The sequence below is a fragment of the Athene noctua genome, chromosome 2 (assembly GCF_965140245.1).
Source record: "Athene noctua chromosome 2, bAthNoc1.hap1.1, whole genome shotgun sequence".
Classification (NCBI taxonomy): domain Eukaryota; kingdom Metazoa; phylum Chordata; class Aves; order Strigiformes; family Strigidae; genus Athene; species Athene noctua.
The window spans coordinates 109189452-109205493 of NC_134038.1; the positions used below are offsets into that span (position 1 = coordinate 109189452).

Genomic DNA, 16042 nt, shown 5'->3' on the forward strand with positions numbered 1-16042 from the left:
GTTGGCCATTCTAGCAGCTCATCCTCCTTTGAAAAATTATAATTTCTCCTTACTTTAACTGCAGAATTTTAAGCAAGACCAAAACTCCATTTTGCCTTCCTATGAATCCTCAAGTACATTTTCATATTTTAAATTATATAGCACTAGCTCATCCTTTGTGGCTGCTAAACTCTTGAGGTGGAATTCCAGGGAACTGAGAGTTAATGTGTATGATCATATTCAGTGAGCAAATCTATGTGTTTCTGAATATTGACCAGGAGAATTCTTCCTGTTTCCTCTTTGCATTTTCTTGTTTCCATTTAACTCAATTTCTCTTACTGCTGCCATACCAGTGACACTGATTATCAGAAGCACTGATTATAATTTATTGACATTAATTAAATATAAATAGGAAAGAAACAACAAAATTGCTACCACTGTGCAGCTGATATTAACGTCCAACTACAGCACACAAGTTTAGAAGAAGGGTCTTTTTCTGAAGAGTGGTATTTTTGTCGTATTCATGTAATATTCAATCAGCTCAAACAGTGCTGATCTCCAGGAACATTTCAAAAGCAAGCAATATCTTTTGAGAAAACAAAATAATAATTAATATCTGTATATTTATAGAATAATAAACTGGAGCTAACATTACAGGATGAAATAACACAGGACAAGCTAATTTGTGTGACCTAAGCCTTTGGTGTTTGCAATACGATGTTTTATCTTCATTGGCAGCATATTATAAAATTATTAACTTCACCCAGGTATTGTTGGAGCCTCAGGTTGTTTTACTCAATTAGTTTTCACTGAGTTTATTTGATTGACCATATTATTTGGCTTATTTCTAATCCTAAATTCTTGTTGTCTTAAGCAAATCAGCTGAAGGCAGAGGAATTATTCATATGAGGATGACAAGCTGGATTTGGCACTAAAATATGTAAAATAATCATGGAATAAATAACATTTATGTACCTCTTCATCTGTTTATGTGAGGGATAAAGTTATCAGAATCACCTGAATGATTTAAAACTAATTCACATTCTCAAAATTCAATGGGATTTAGGCTTTACAGCCTTTACTGCAGCTCCATGAAAATATAAAAGGCATTCCTTATTTTCTTTATCCGTGAATATTTTTGTATCTAACTGTTACTCCATCCAGTTATTTCTCTCCATTTAAAAATCAGTGTTTCTGTAATAATAATACCAAGACTTTTGTCCAGACAAAAGTAGGCCAAACTAAACATTCACAGTGATCACTTGCCTCTCATTTCTACCATCCAGTTACAAACACATAGTAGAAACCTTCCAATTTTCCCTTACATGGAGATTCTCATCATGAAAGTATATATCTTCAGACATGTTTCAGCCCCTCAGTCTATAAACTCTTGACTTTTATCTCCCTAGGACTGAAGACCATTGTAGGGGCACTTATCCAATCTGTTAAAAAACTTGCTGATGTGATGATCCTGACCGTTTTCTGCTTGAGTGTCTTTGCCCTCATAGGCCTCCAGCTCTTCATGGGCAACCTGCGACACAAGTGTGTCAGGGACTACACCAAATTTAACTCTACCAATGGCACGTTGTTCTTGAATGGCAGGATGTGGAACACCTCAGAGGAATTTCTTAGTGATCCAGGTAAGATATTCTTTACTCTGTTGTCTGGTTTTTGTTGGGGTTTTTTCTATTATTATACTGGCCAAAATCTATATGTGAATCAGTAAATTCAGCATTACATGACTACTGGCTCTTCATGATGTTGCTGTGGTTTTGAAAGATCTAGGTAGCTTTTTCTGATCTCTATGGTACTTCACAGTTCATGCTGAAAGTATTTCTGGTGCTTTACTATGATAGAGACTAAATTCCTTGGTGCATCATTGATGATTTTCAGAGTTTTAGGGTGTCTTATTATACTTTTCTTAAAGCTCCCATTTCTGAAATTAGGCAATCGTGAAAATTTCGGCTCTGTGTGTGAGTCTGGTTTGCACACTGTTTCTTTTAGACAATGTATAGCTCTTACATTTTCTAGCAAAACTTCAAAATTTAAATTAAGCGTCTTAAAAAATATGAAAGAGAAGAAGAGCAATTGAGTATTTGCTAATCTGAAAGAATCCAAGAGCATTTTTTAAAGGAAATCTTATGCTATTAAGGCCCTAACTCATCATTGGTGTTGCTCTGACGTTTATTATCAAAATACTTTTTTTCTAGGCCAAAGCAATTTTTGATACTCTACAGTCTGCTATACTTTGCATTACAATGACATAGGTTCACTGAATCTAATTAATTAACTTTTTTTAAAAAAAGCATTTCATGTAAATAAACTTCAGAATGTAAACAAGTGGCACAGCTGTTACTGCTCCAAAACCTGAGTTATCAGAGGACCCAGCCCAATTGCAATGGACATGGACTCACATCTAAAACAATTCAATTATGCTCTTGAGGGAAGGAATAGACTGATGTGCATTGGTAGGAGCTTGTGACCTTTGGTATTTTATTTATTTTGAGGAGAAGAATGAACCACATAGTCAACTCATTAACTGGCAGTTTGGTTGGGAGGAAGTGACATGGTGTCATGGGGTACCTCAGTTCTGACTGTTTGGACCCTACAGTCCTATATGTCCAGACATCTACACTATAAAGACCTTGTTCCTTGCTTCTCAAAGTTTCCTGGCTTGACCCAGGGTTCTCTAGAATACCTGGCACACGGTTGCCTTCAACTCCTGCTGGCTTCTCTGTGTTGTACACCTCTTCAGCCAAGCTATGTGGTCCAGGGATTGGGCCAATTGCCACCATTCCCTACTGGTGACTTCTGGCCTTTCTGCTCAATTCCTCTCCCTGCAGTCTGAGCAGCCCTGGAAGTAGTGGTGTTAGAAAGGTTACATTCAAGGTATAAAAAGCTCGATATTTGTGTCTTTAATGCATGATGTGGTTGATGCAGAATTGAGGAAGGGCGACTCACAAACGTCTGGCTGAATGAGAGTTGTCTTTGGGACCGACACTGACCATCAGATTATGTGTCCTCTCAGTGTCCCTGTACCAGAGCCTCTCGTCAGCTGAAAGGGGAAAGAGCTCTGTGACAGAGCTAAAAAACCATACTGGACCTATGCTGGCTGGTGATGAGCCTGCTGACATGTTTTCCCACCCACGCACCCTTTGCTTCCAGTTTGGACATCAGTGCTCATGGATCTAGTAAAGATATCTGTGCATCTGTGATGAATTAAGACACTTCATGGCTCCTCCACCCACAGATAACTGACAGCTATGTGAGGTGCGGCTCTCCCTATTTCATAGAGGCATTGAGAGATAAAATAGTAGTGTCTAGAACTATAAAACCCTACAAAAAAGTTGAAGGGATGAAGTAGAGCTGTGAAGGTAGTCTGGCTCTCTGGAAATGGAAGTAGGGTAAATGTACCACTAGATAGTCTCTACAAAAGTATAGTTAATGTCAGGGCCAGCTGCAGCATTGCTTTAAATGGGAGGAATTGTACAGCTGCTACAGCATACCATGAGCAAGTTTATTTGTGTAGTCTTGATATGGGGAGAAGGGGAGACACTCCCATGCATCCATTTTGTAAACCCAGCAATGGTTAATATAGTCATGAAAATATACTTGTTACCACTAAAGGAAATTTACCTATTATAAAGATAATCAACTTGGTGAGGTAATGGATTAAAGTGAATTAAAGTTTAACCATGTGATATTAGTAGTAAGTAATAGTATCAATTAATGTTTTCATGTTTTCATAATATCTGAAAATAAATACATAGTTCCTTGTGACAAACAGCCATCAGTTATGGCGGATGGACTAAAATGATTTAAATAGTTGAAGTGCTGAGTCAGTGCAGCAGGCCACTGAAGAACTAGAAGAAAAGTAGCTTTTTAGGAAAAAATGTACTGACCTCTGAATAATTAAGTGTTCCTTGAAATGCTGGAGAAGGTGGCTTAGCCATTAGGCTAGGGAGGCCAATGTTAAGTAGGATTTTCATTTAATGTTGACTGTTGCACTAAAGCAATTCAGAAATGGAAAGATTGGCTTATTTTGTAACTAGATGGGATAGTGATTTATATTTCATTTTGCATAAGTATTATGGTGAAATGAAGTGACTGTTTAGCAGAGTAGTACTGACCACAATTTAATAACAGTCTGAATTTCAAATACTGCAGGGAATTAAGCAACAGATACAGTTAGATTAAAGTGTAGGCAAGCCAAATTAGATAAAAAGAGGAATATATTAAAAAACAGAGTAGTGTCAGTGTTTATTCTGAAGAAGAACTAGAGAAGAAAATTGGCCAACATGTTGAGATAGTAGAGTTCACTCAAAGGAAGCAGAACAATTCTAAAAGCTCTTTGGAGACTTAAAAACCAATGTGACTGAGTCACTTAGTTTGGAGCAGGAATACTAATCTAAAAACCAGAAAAAATAAACCTGAAGTATTGTCAGAGATTGATAATAATACTTTTTTCTTTTTTTTTTTTTTTTAAAAAAAAAGGAATGTGAAAAACACTCAAAAGCAGAATTGGAAAAATTAATTTTTAATTCTGTTCATCAGAATATCAAAATAAAGAATCAAGACAGGGTGATATGCTGGTTCTGTTCTTCTTGGAGAGCAAAAGTTTGCTCTGGATTCTTTGAGAGAGTTTTTACAGTTTTAGAGGACAGTGGGGAGCCTCTGAAATGGCATCAGCCTCCTCTTGTGCCTTTGAACATTTTTGTATGAATGAAAAAACAAAAATTAATGAAACCCCCTAAAAGGGTAATACAGTGAAGAATTGCCTGGTGCTCCAGAGGAAATAGCTGGGAGATTTAGTCATGATGTGCAAAGAAAGATAAAAACTGGTTTTCAGTCTTTCTAAGCCTTTTTAAACTTGAGTTAAATGTGTGCCACAGGCACTTGGTACAGGAGACATTCTGGTTTTGTAGAAGGCCTGGGATAGCTTCAGCTCCACTTTTTTATTCAAAACTGACTTGGCATCTGGACTAAACTGTATCATCTTTCATTAACTCCTTTCAGCCTCCAGGCAAGAATTTTTTCTCATCTGTCTTCTCAATCCTCTTATTTTCATTTTATAGCTGGGGAAAAAAAGTTAGTTTATAAACTGTGCATCATCACTGGCTTAACCACTATTATGTGGTAATACTTGAGTTTTGGTTGATCCTTGAGGAAATAACCACTGTGCCCCCAGGGTTCAGGAACTCCTTCCCTTAGCTAAACATTCAAGACGCACATGTCCTTCCCTGCTCTACCACTGTGGTCACCACCACTATCTTGGCTGATGGTGCAGGTGCTGCCCAGCCCCTCTGCTACCCCTGTTCCTGCCTCCACCACCAGAAAAGGCAGTGTGCCAGCACTAGCAGTGGTGGTGGCAGAATAAATTTTTTTTTTCCTAAATCTGTGCCTTACAGATCCATAACCAGTCAGCCCTCACCACATCCCCTTTCAGGCCTTTGACTGTTACTTAATCTTTCTTGCATGAACTTGTCAATCCTACATTGCAAGGTTGCTAGCATTGTTGAGAATTGTTGGGTTCTCTCCTTTTGTTTACATCTGCCATGAGACAATCATATAAACTAAACCCCATAAGGAATAAGGATTTTCTACCTATGCACCCAAAACTTTGCTTGTTCTTTCCATCATTTCAGTGGCTCCTGAAGCTGGAGGAAATGCCAGGTAACTCGGGAAGCAAGGGACAGAGGCCTTAAGCAGTGGGAAAATTCGTACTGATATCTCTTCCATTTAGCTTCACTAATTACTAAGTCCTAGCATACAAAAGTGACATTGAATATTCCTGGTCAGACTGTCAAGAAGGGGACTTTCTTGGCATTGTCATTAAAAGCTTAATTCTGTGAAAGAAACTTCATCTAACTTACTGTAGGTGCCTCTGGTGCCTCAACTTAGTTACTGGGCACAGCAGTCATGTTAAGGTGAGACACCTGCTTAGCATCTCCTCAACCCACAGTGGAGATGCAGATCTAAAATTTGCCTTTTGGTGGGCACATCTATTTCATGATGAACAGAAGGATTTTTCTATTCTTTCCACCAATTTAAACGACTTTAGGTCTTCACGATTTACAGACCAACCTCAAAGAATAAGGCTTATCAGAATAAGCTATTCCAGTCTGGTTTTGCCTCCAATGAATAATGCTTACCACTGCAAATCTAGGAAGGGGAAAAAGGAAGATTAAGGTAGAAGTAGCTTATCAGGTGTTCCAGCCTCCTCTGTAGGACTTTGCTTGTATGAATGGAATGTGTGGTGAGGGAGAGGTGAACATTGGATAGAATCAGATTAAAGAATTATTGATATCAAATGCCAATGGTAAAGTTAAAATGGAGACACAGCTCGTTCATCTGGGAAAACAATGACTACTGGTAAGTAATTTTTTTCCTACCTGCAGTTATTGATTTTGTAAGGGACTGCAATCAATAAACCCAAGGATTATTTTTAGACATTAATAACAGCAAACCTGGGAATCAGAAGTTGTAGATGCAGCAGTGCTCATATATAATAACGAAACAAAGAAATAAAAAATGATAAAATAGTGATAGTTTACATTGACAGCATTATGAAAATTATGTGATCAAAATATCAATATCAAAGTTATTGAGCTGTCAGTTATCTTTAGGAGAGCTAATAGATTAGAAATACCAGCTGACTGAAAAAAATGCAAGCTTAATTCCAAGATGTGTAAAGATTTCTAGGAAAGCAACTTCAAATAGCATGCTTGAAAGCCTGTCCTAGGTTGTGGTGTTTAAATTAAAGATGTGTTTGATGAAGTGAACTTTATGAATGTGTAAGATAGAGTGGATTGAAAGCTATATGATGTCAGTTATGTCACTGGCTTAGAGAGAGAAAAGATGTACCAATGGACTGAGTGTAGTTGATTCACATGGCTGATGACTGTAGAATCTTTAATGTCATTTATGTATTCCATTACTAAAATGGATTATTGACAAGTCAGTAAGTAGTAAGTAGAAATCTGGGTTTAAATAGTGTGTTCTTTTGTAGAGCAGAGCTCAATGTAAGTGCTGAACACATAAGAAAAAACACTTAAGAAAAATCCTTTAAATACAGTAAAATTATTATAAAATCACTTACAAAATTAGAGTCTCAAACCCCAGTATTTTTTTTCTTTAAAATAAATACTCTACTTAAGGGGATTTTGTTTAAGGGGAGAACTGAAAGGGTCTTGTTTTCAAAGTGTTCTATGTATATTTTCTCTCAAAATCAGTATCTTGTAAGGTAAAATAAAAGCCTGTAATTTTCTTTAGATAAACCTGCCCAAGATATTGAAATAAAAAAGTTTTAAAAATAAAATAAAATAATATTTAAGCTTTATTGACTTTTTACTGGGAGGAATCAACTGCTATTTTTATAGCTTAAGAGAGGACTTCTCAGGGTTGGTTTGTTTTGTTGTTTTTTTTCCGGGCTAGTTTCTGGCTTTCATTTCATGGCAGTGATTTGTCTCTTCTTCTGGAGTCAAACTATGTAGTTACCAAAGGTCTGGGGATAAAAAACTTTAATTAAAAAGAAAAAATCCAAATAAAGAAAAATGTAATATCTGTTTTGTCATCTCCAGTTAGACCTGGAAGACTTATGGTTGCTTCAGGTTCTATATTTAGAAATATGTATAAAATACATTAAATTTAGGTCCTTGTTTTAGGTACCTAGTCTTTGCAGATCCCAGCTATGTCCAACAAAGTGATAGGAGTGATTTGGAGATGGAACTATCTGAGGTGGCCTCTGGAGGAGCCTGCTTCATTTGCCATCCCTTAATCATACTAGGCAGTCTGGGAAGATGGTCCAACTGAACCAACCATGTTTAGTTGCGTAAGGTTGAGCAATGTGAGCATAGATGACCTTTGCTGGCAAAGCAGCTGGATGAACATTGATGTGTTACCTATCCAAATCATGGTTTCCTTGGGTACTTGAGAAGGGATCACAGGCTTGTGGGAAGCAACTGGTCTTGCATGTGGTGTGAATGCAATCACAGCTAGCTTGACTGCTCAGAGCTGATGTATCAGGAGCAGTTCCAAACCAATGTGAAATAATTCTAGAGCCTTTTCACATCCTCCTCTTTGATGTCCTAGGTGTAATGTACTGTAGAATTAAATGGGCATGGATATTGAGGCATATGTCTGTGAATATATAGAAATATGTATGTGTGTATATAGATACAGGTGTGTGTACATAAATATCTTTAAGCTCTGTGCCTGATTGTTAGCTCTGCCTGATTAATTGCTTCATTTTTGATTTCAGAACCACTGAAATGGAACTGTATGCACAGATATTCTGAAATTGCATGAGAACTGTATGGAAAATAATGATGTCCAAATCAGATAATAAATATAGCAAGTTTGGGGAGAGCTGAAGTGTTTGAGGTGATGTCTGAGGTGGTAATAGAAGACAGCGAGTGTTTGATGAGTAATTATGGAGGTGGGAGAAAAGAGGGAAGCAATAAATCAGGTTGAGACTGGAATAGGTGTTTTATTATGTATGATTATATATGAACCAATGATTAAGACAAAGAACCTCTCTGGGCTTTCAGACCATGCTTGTCAGCATGGAATCTATTCACGTTACTCCACCGTTAACTGTAGATATTGTGGGTTTGTTCAGGTGCTGTGGATCTTTTCATAAATAGCTTCATAAATGCTCAAATGTTAATGCTCTGATGTGTTATTAACATGGGTATTGTACCTGTGCACTTTAATGTTTTAAGCTAAATAGAAAAAGAAAGGCCCAGAGGAAGAAGTGCAAGGTTCAGAAAAACATAGGAATGGGTACTGTTGTATCTAATACAGTCTCTTCCAGACCCTTCAGTAGGATTTTTTTTTTTTTTCCTTATGGTAAAAAAGTAAGTTCTTATCTTGGAATAATTTGTAAAACAGGAGGATTTTTCTCCCAGGTACATCTCTTTTGCTCTCATCACGGCATTACTGCTCACAGAAAAGACAGATCTATTAAGGAAAGTTCTGCCATGGAAGATTCAGACTAAATATTTTCAGAGTTTCCCTGAACCTTCAAATTGTTCATAAACTACCAAACTAATATTTCACTTGACTTGCATAGTGATGTGCCTTTGAAAGGACCTCATCTGCATCCTTTGGAGCCTGTCCATGGACTTCTGCTTGCTCCAGGTCCAGCAATAACATGCCTTGCAAAGGCAAGAGGTAGCTTTCATGTTTAACTCTGAACAGTCAGCTGCGGTGCGCTGTGAGCCAAGTGGCAGAGAACATCTTGCATTGCTGCTTTCCCTTATTGCACTCCTTCTAAGAAATAAGTAAAGAAATATTTTATCCTAATACTTTTCATCAACTGAATTCACCCAAGTGAGGTGGAGATAAAATATGGGAGCTGCCAGGCTCAATCTGGCCTTGGTGTACCTACAGCAACATCTGTCTGTGGCACAGAGCAGCCCCACGGGTTCCAGAAGAAACTAGTAGAGCCTGAAGTACAGATATTTTTCTAATTTCTTATTAACATTAATTATTATAACTGTGGATATCCTTATCTACATAAGCAACAAATCTTTCTTTGAATGTTTTGGTTACAGGGGCAGCCTGTGGCAGTAACTTCAGCAGTTGAGATGTCAAGCGTAGTGAAAAATATTTCTTTTATCTTTAGTTCTGCAATTTTTTTTCTTTTCTGTTTTTCCTTTTTCCCCCTCCATTTCTTAGGACAAAAACATTGTTATCACATTCTGTGACCAGGAGCACTCAAAGCTGCCTCTTCTCATTCTCCAGAATGCATGCTATTTTTGACTCTGATAGTCACCTCTTTTCTTAGATAAAAGATCTTCGTTTTTTCAGTCACTCTTATTAAACTTTTCCCAGTCATTCTTATTACCCACCTCTTGATACCCTCCAGTCCATCAGTTACCTTCTTGAAAGCAATGCTGTGGTCTGTCTTCTGGATCAGAATCATAGAATCATTTAGGTTGGAAAAAACTTTAAGATCAAGTCCAATCATAAATAAACGTAACACTGCCAAGTCCACCACTAAAACATTTCAGACATAACTGCCACATCTACACCTAATACCTCCAGGGATGGTGACTCAACCACTTCCCTGAGCAAGCTATTCCAGGGCTTGACAACCTTTTCAGTGAAGAAATTTTTCCTAACACCCAATCTAAACCTCCACTAGTGCAACTTGAGGCTTTTTCCTCTTGTCCTATCACTTGTTACTTGGGAAAAGATTCAGTCGGCTGCTGCCCAACACCCCCAGGTCCTTTTCCACTGGGCAGCTTTCCAGCTGCTCTTCCCCAAGCCTGTAGCATTTCATGGGGTTGTTGTGACCCAAGTGCAGGACCTGGCACTGAGCCTTGTTGAAGCTCATACAATTGGCCTCAGCCCATCGATCCAGGCTGTCCAAATCTCTCTGCAGAGCCTTTCTAACCTAAAGCCCAGCTCATCTGCAGACTTACTGAGGGTACACTCTATCTCCTTGTCTGGATCATTGATAATGATACTAAACAGGATTGCATGAGACAAGCCACTGGTTTATAGGTTGTTTCCCTTATAGTACTCCATCTTGTTCCTCCTGTATCTCAGTACTACATTGTTCTTTCATCATAGCTTCATATTACATGAAAGTGTTCATTAAGGATCCCTAAAAATCCCATATCTTTACCTGAACTAATGCAGGGAATTTAAAACTTGACAAGGTTATGAATGGGTGAGATTTTTCTCCTCGGCTTTCCTTCACATTCTGACAACATAATTTCTCACTTTGCATTTCTCCACTCATTATTTTTTTTTTAAGTGGAATAAGCCTCTCTAGTGTTCTTTATTCGTCCTGGTTTTGGACTTGATTTACCTGGAGAATACTGTGTATAGTGGATTTTGTCACCTTTCTGCTCACCTTTCCTTCCCTTGTACTTATAAATGTAATAAAGTGGTGCAGATACAGCCCTCTGCTAGCCTGAAGAGATACTGCACATTGACTTTTCATCTTAACCTTTGTCTTCTGTCCTTAGCCAGTTTTTGATACAATTAATTTATTTTCTTTATCAGAGTACAAACAGGAGTATTTTATTTTTCTGGCATCTGTCTGTAAACACAAATGCATTTGACCCTTGTAGCAGCTTTTGATTTTAATTCTTTTGTGTGAAATATATAAAAAATTCCACAAAACACAAAACCTCTACAAAACTTCTGGAGAGCACGCTTCAGCATTTTGCTGCCTATTCATGTGAAGTGTATGTCTAAACAAATGGTACTAAATACGCTTTTAGTTATGTGCTATGCAGCCTACAGCCCTAAAAGCATGGGTCTGCATGACTGGTCAGACACAGAGACATGAAAGAAGGTTATCTGAAGATGTTAAAAAGCCAGCATGTTTATTTATTGCTAGTCATTCTCTCTTGTCTTCTTTGGGATGCTCATGGACTTGGCACAGTCTCCAATCCAATTTGAAAGCATCTAAATTCTCTGCTTCCTTCTAGTCCACGGCTCCAAACGCCCCTGATGTGCTTTTCCTTCCCTCCTGGCATGCTTTTCCTTCCCTTGGACCATACAGGCAGCACAAAACAGGTACTGTGGATCTTTGAGGCTTTCAGAGCCTCTTCCTAGTGCACGGGAGCCATCTAGCAGAGGGCTTGATTGATATTTTTAGTGGCTTTTTTTTTCAGAGAGGGAAAAAGCTGTACTATCAAAATTGGACACATTTTCCGTGCTGTGGTGACTGCTGAGCCCTGGCTGAGAAACTGCTTCTTTGGCTTGTCTCAAGCATGGGGAGAAGCACTCACAGGAGCCTACTAGAGACACTCGAGCTTAAGGAGACCACTTTCCTCCCAGCATCTTGTTGTATGGTTTTCTACGACCTCCTCCCAGCCCCTCCATATCTCCTGCGGGACAGCTCATGCGCAGAATTCAAGGCTGTAGTTACCCTGAAATCATATATTAGCCAATGCTGCCTATAAGATTCTCAAAAAAAGTTGTCCCCTTGATCTTTGCCTGCTCTACCCACCCACCCATCTTCACAATTAACTCATCCTGTTCCTTTTTTAACTGAAGTTTTGAAAATGTCCTTCCAGTTGGTTAGAAGGTAAGGTGGCAGGAGAGAGCTGGGACAGAAGCCATTGCCCAGAGGAAGAGGGAGGGAAGAATGGGGAGCAAGAAAGGAGAGGAGAGCACCCAAGAGCCTGCAAAACCCAGCAGAAGGGCCAGCAGCAGCAAATGCCAGGGGACAGCAGAGGAGAGACAGATCCCCTGTCATGGGGTGAGCAACAGGAGAGTAACTGATTATTATAATTATTTGTAACCCCTTTTAGCAGGGAAGAACTAACTGGCAGTGCTATTTATTCCCAAGCATTCTTCCCTAATAATACCCTTAATACAGCCTGTTCTATCGCTTTTGTGAGGCATGTTTTTCATCTTCAAACTCAATTTCATTTATTAGAGACTTCACCCTATGTAACACAGTGTGCACACAGCAAGTGCAGAAAGGATTCTTTCTAATTATTATGTACTACCAGGAGGTACAATGTGCTTGTGCCAGTGGGTGAAAGGGTGAGGAGGGGGTGTTATCTATTTTGTTTCTATGTCACATATCACAACTGTAACATGATGGGGCTTTCTGAATTGCATTTTAAATTTGGAATTGAGACATTCGGTGGATGTCAAGTGCTTTCTGCCAGCCATAGCACAGGGAGAAAATCTCCAACTAGCAAGCACCCATGTGGCTGCAATAAATAGTCTGAGATAACAGACACCTCTCTGAAGTTATTGTTAGAAAGTCAGCCAGAGGACTCTTCTCTGGGCAATGACGAATGATATTTGAATGCTGCTCTTTAAGCAAGTGTGATAATATATAGTGTTTTTTTCAAATTGGAATGAATTTGTTGTGAGATGAGTCAAAATATCATTTCATTTGGGTCTTTAAAGGAGAAACAGAAGCTGGACTCAGAAACCATGTTAGCTGACACTAATTTTTTTTTATTTTTCGGATCTGGAAAATTTTCCTTTCCTCTGCACAGAAATGAAGAGGATTTCTACCCTGCAGCTCTACGTACCCCACTGACTTTCTTGTCAGTGGTATGATGTAGGTGTGGAAAGCATAAGATGGAGCATAATTTTAATTACAAAACATATTTTGAGGAAGTTTGCCCTTTTTTTTTTTTTTTTTTTTTTTTACTTGACAGGTGGAGCCATTGTGAATGTTTGCTCTGTTAGAATTGCCTGGTGTGGAAAGAAGTAATGCAGAAACCTGGAAGATATTTATAAACTGGGAACAGTGTAGAATGAAACAGCAGTAATTATGAGAAACTTAAGGAATTGTCTTTGGAAGGAAGACATTGCAAGTATAATCTAGAGGAATTTGTATTTATTCCTTGCATACAGCGACTTTAAAACTAGGGTCAATGCTGTGTGCTTTCAGCAGTGTAGAAGGCAGAGCATGGACTTTCAGGAGATACAGTGTAATAAGAGGAAAAAATGGGGTGATATATTTTCATCTTCTTAACGCTGTCGCACACTTAAGCTTTAAGGGACCACTGATGGTTAGGGCTGCTGCTATCAAGCTTCTTGGTGTCCCTGGAAAGCCAGGAGCTCTGAAGATGTTGGAGAGATTGAATTACTCTGGGCTGATGTAAATGTAACTGAGAGCTGGATTAGTGAACATTATTTTCTGGGTTGTGTTTAGTATATAGTCCCTCCACTGGTGATGGGAAGAGCAGACATTACTCCACTCTACAGTCCTGGAGTTTTATTGTCTGGGCTCCATGTCACATCTAAAGACAACCAGCAGTAGTCCCTGCCAAATAATAATGTATAACAACTGTGCAACAACTGTGATGAGTAATATTTGTTATTAACGCTTTTCTGAAAAAGTTAAGGGAATTCATTAGAGTATTTATTCTTTGGTGGTACAGGTGTGCTAATGTCAATACCAAGGAAGATGTGATGCATAGTAGATGGAGGTAGACCTCTACTACTTTCCATCTAACTGGCACAAGTGCTAGTTGCAGTGATGTTATGGTAGCATGAGTTTTGTCATACCCTGAACACAGCAAGGGTAGCGGGTTTAGTCAAACATTTCTGTTAGTGGTGCTTGAGCCACTTTGACCAAAGCAGTTGCCATCATCTTGCTGTCTGTAAGAAGGTAATTGGCTTGTGAACACTCACTTTACAGGATTATTTTACTGAATTTGGCACCTCTAAACACAAGTCCTGGAAAGACTACACCAACATATAGATTCATCGTACACATATTTAATGGCAACAGAATCAACCTAACAGAGTAATACTATGTCAGGAGCATTGAAGATACAGGGTCTTAGTATGTATTTATAAAATTCAGGCACAAATGCGCATATGTTTTGGAGAAGATAACATCTGGTTATTAGTAAACATATCTGTTGAATTTTTGATTGCTGAGTACTGACAAGAAATGGTTTGTATTATTGAAAAATGAATTAGTTTATTTAGCAACAATGGAGTAAATAATGTGTGACCCATCAGAAACTGATATGAAGCCAGCATTATTCTGACTATTTTTTAGAAATTCTTTTAATATGATCAGGTAGTTATCTTACTCTGAAAAATCCTGTAGAAAAGTTCCTAAAAGGCATTGTATACACTATAACTATGACATCAACATTTTAGTAAATCTGCTATTAAAAAAAAAAAAATAAAATCCTTTGGAGAGAATGGCATGTTGCATAAAGATTATGTACACACATACAAGTTTCAGCTTGATTTTACTTTAAAAATTGAAAAAAAAAAAATCTAATATGGAGTTTTTCAGTTTTGTTTTCTACTTCTGTTTACCTATTTTTTTTTTCCCACTGACATGCCAAAATTTTTCAGTGAAAAAACTGACGAAAAAAACCCCTCAAAATTAATTGTAATCTTCCAAAAGAATGGAAAAGTCATTGTGTTTTCAGATGGTGTTGATCAGTTTGAGCAGTCTATGTTTCAGAGAGAAAATCCTGCTGTAAATGAAAAAGGAGTTTTATGTTCTTTGTCCTTGTTACAGTTAACTGATGGAAAGCTGAGGCCATGGGTGGTTTGCTCTTAAAAACAAGAGTGATTGTTTGGTTCTTAAAGACCTCTGATTGCCTGGCATGCTTGACTGAAATCCAAACCAACTTGCTTTGAATGACAAATTGATTGTTGTGCGCATTTTTGGTAATACAGCAATTTGTCTCCTTGGGTATAATACTCTAATCCCCCCTTCATTTATCAGTAGGGAATCAACAATTCAGCTCTTCCTTAGGCTGAGGTTTGGCATGGTAGCTGCAACACTCTGTTGCACAGTTGCAGACTCCGTGCTGAAGATACCCCTCCCAGAAACATCTACACAACGTTTCCTCAGCGTGCATTTCATAGCACTCTTTGGTACCTACCATATTGCTTGTTTTAAGAAGGTAACTGTTTAAGTCAACAGTGGACAACAGAATTTTGCCTGTTGTTGAGATTTTACATTTCTTGTTTACACACAGAGTCTCCTTTTCCTCCTTACTTCTGTGGTCTGACTCTGTTTTCATCTTCTGATTTGACTGACCAAGAGGTGTTAGTTTGGTCTTCAATCAGCACTGTGCTCCAGAGCTTCAGTTCTCCCTTGAAGAAAGTGGTCAACAGACGGTGACAGGTCTATGATCTTCCTGGTCTTAACTTTTGCAGAATGAAAAGTTGCGATTCCCAGGAAGTAGTGCATGTTTGTGAAGTTCAGGGTACCCCTGTGTAGCGATACCATTTAACAAGTTTCTGCAACTCTGCAGTTTGTCTACCTCTTATCGCATGGTTCTGCCATATTTCCTCTGTATCTCAGAGTCTGATGGGTTTGTGTCACTAAATCTGTGTATCCCAAATAAGATACCACCTGTCCTGAGAAAAGCAGAAGTCTTACACCAGCAGATGTGGAAGGTGAGATGGAAGACATGGGAGCCTTCCCCCTTCTGTGGTGATTGACCACATATCCTTTAATCATACTGAATACCTTGGATATTGCCGCCAGTCAAGATGTTTCTGTAGAAAGACTACATGTAAGACAAAGTGAAAAAGCATACAGTCTGAGCAGGATATATGCTCTGATAACTTGTGAACAACATCATGT

At 38.4% G+C, this 16042-nt stretch overlaps 1 protein-coding gene across 2 annotated transcripts in view; it reads left to right on the top strand.

The window, feature by feature from the left end:
• Nucleotides 1–16042, top strand: part of LOC141957814 (sodium channel protein type 5 subunit alpha-like) — a 225414-nt gene that overhangs the window by 65212 nt on the left and 144160 nt on the right. For both annotated transcript variants that reach the window (XM_074899871.1, XM_074899870.1), the window contains exon 7: nt 1389–1619. In XM_074899871.1, coding sequence (XP_074755972.1) covers nt 1389–1619 — 231 coding nt within the window. The remainder of the gene's footprint in view (nt 1–1388; nt 1620–16042) is intronic.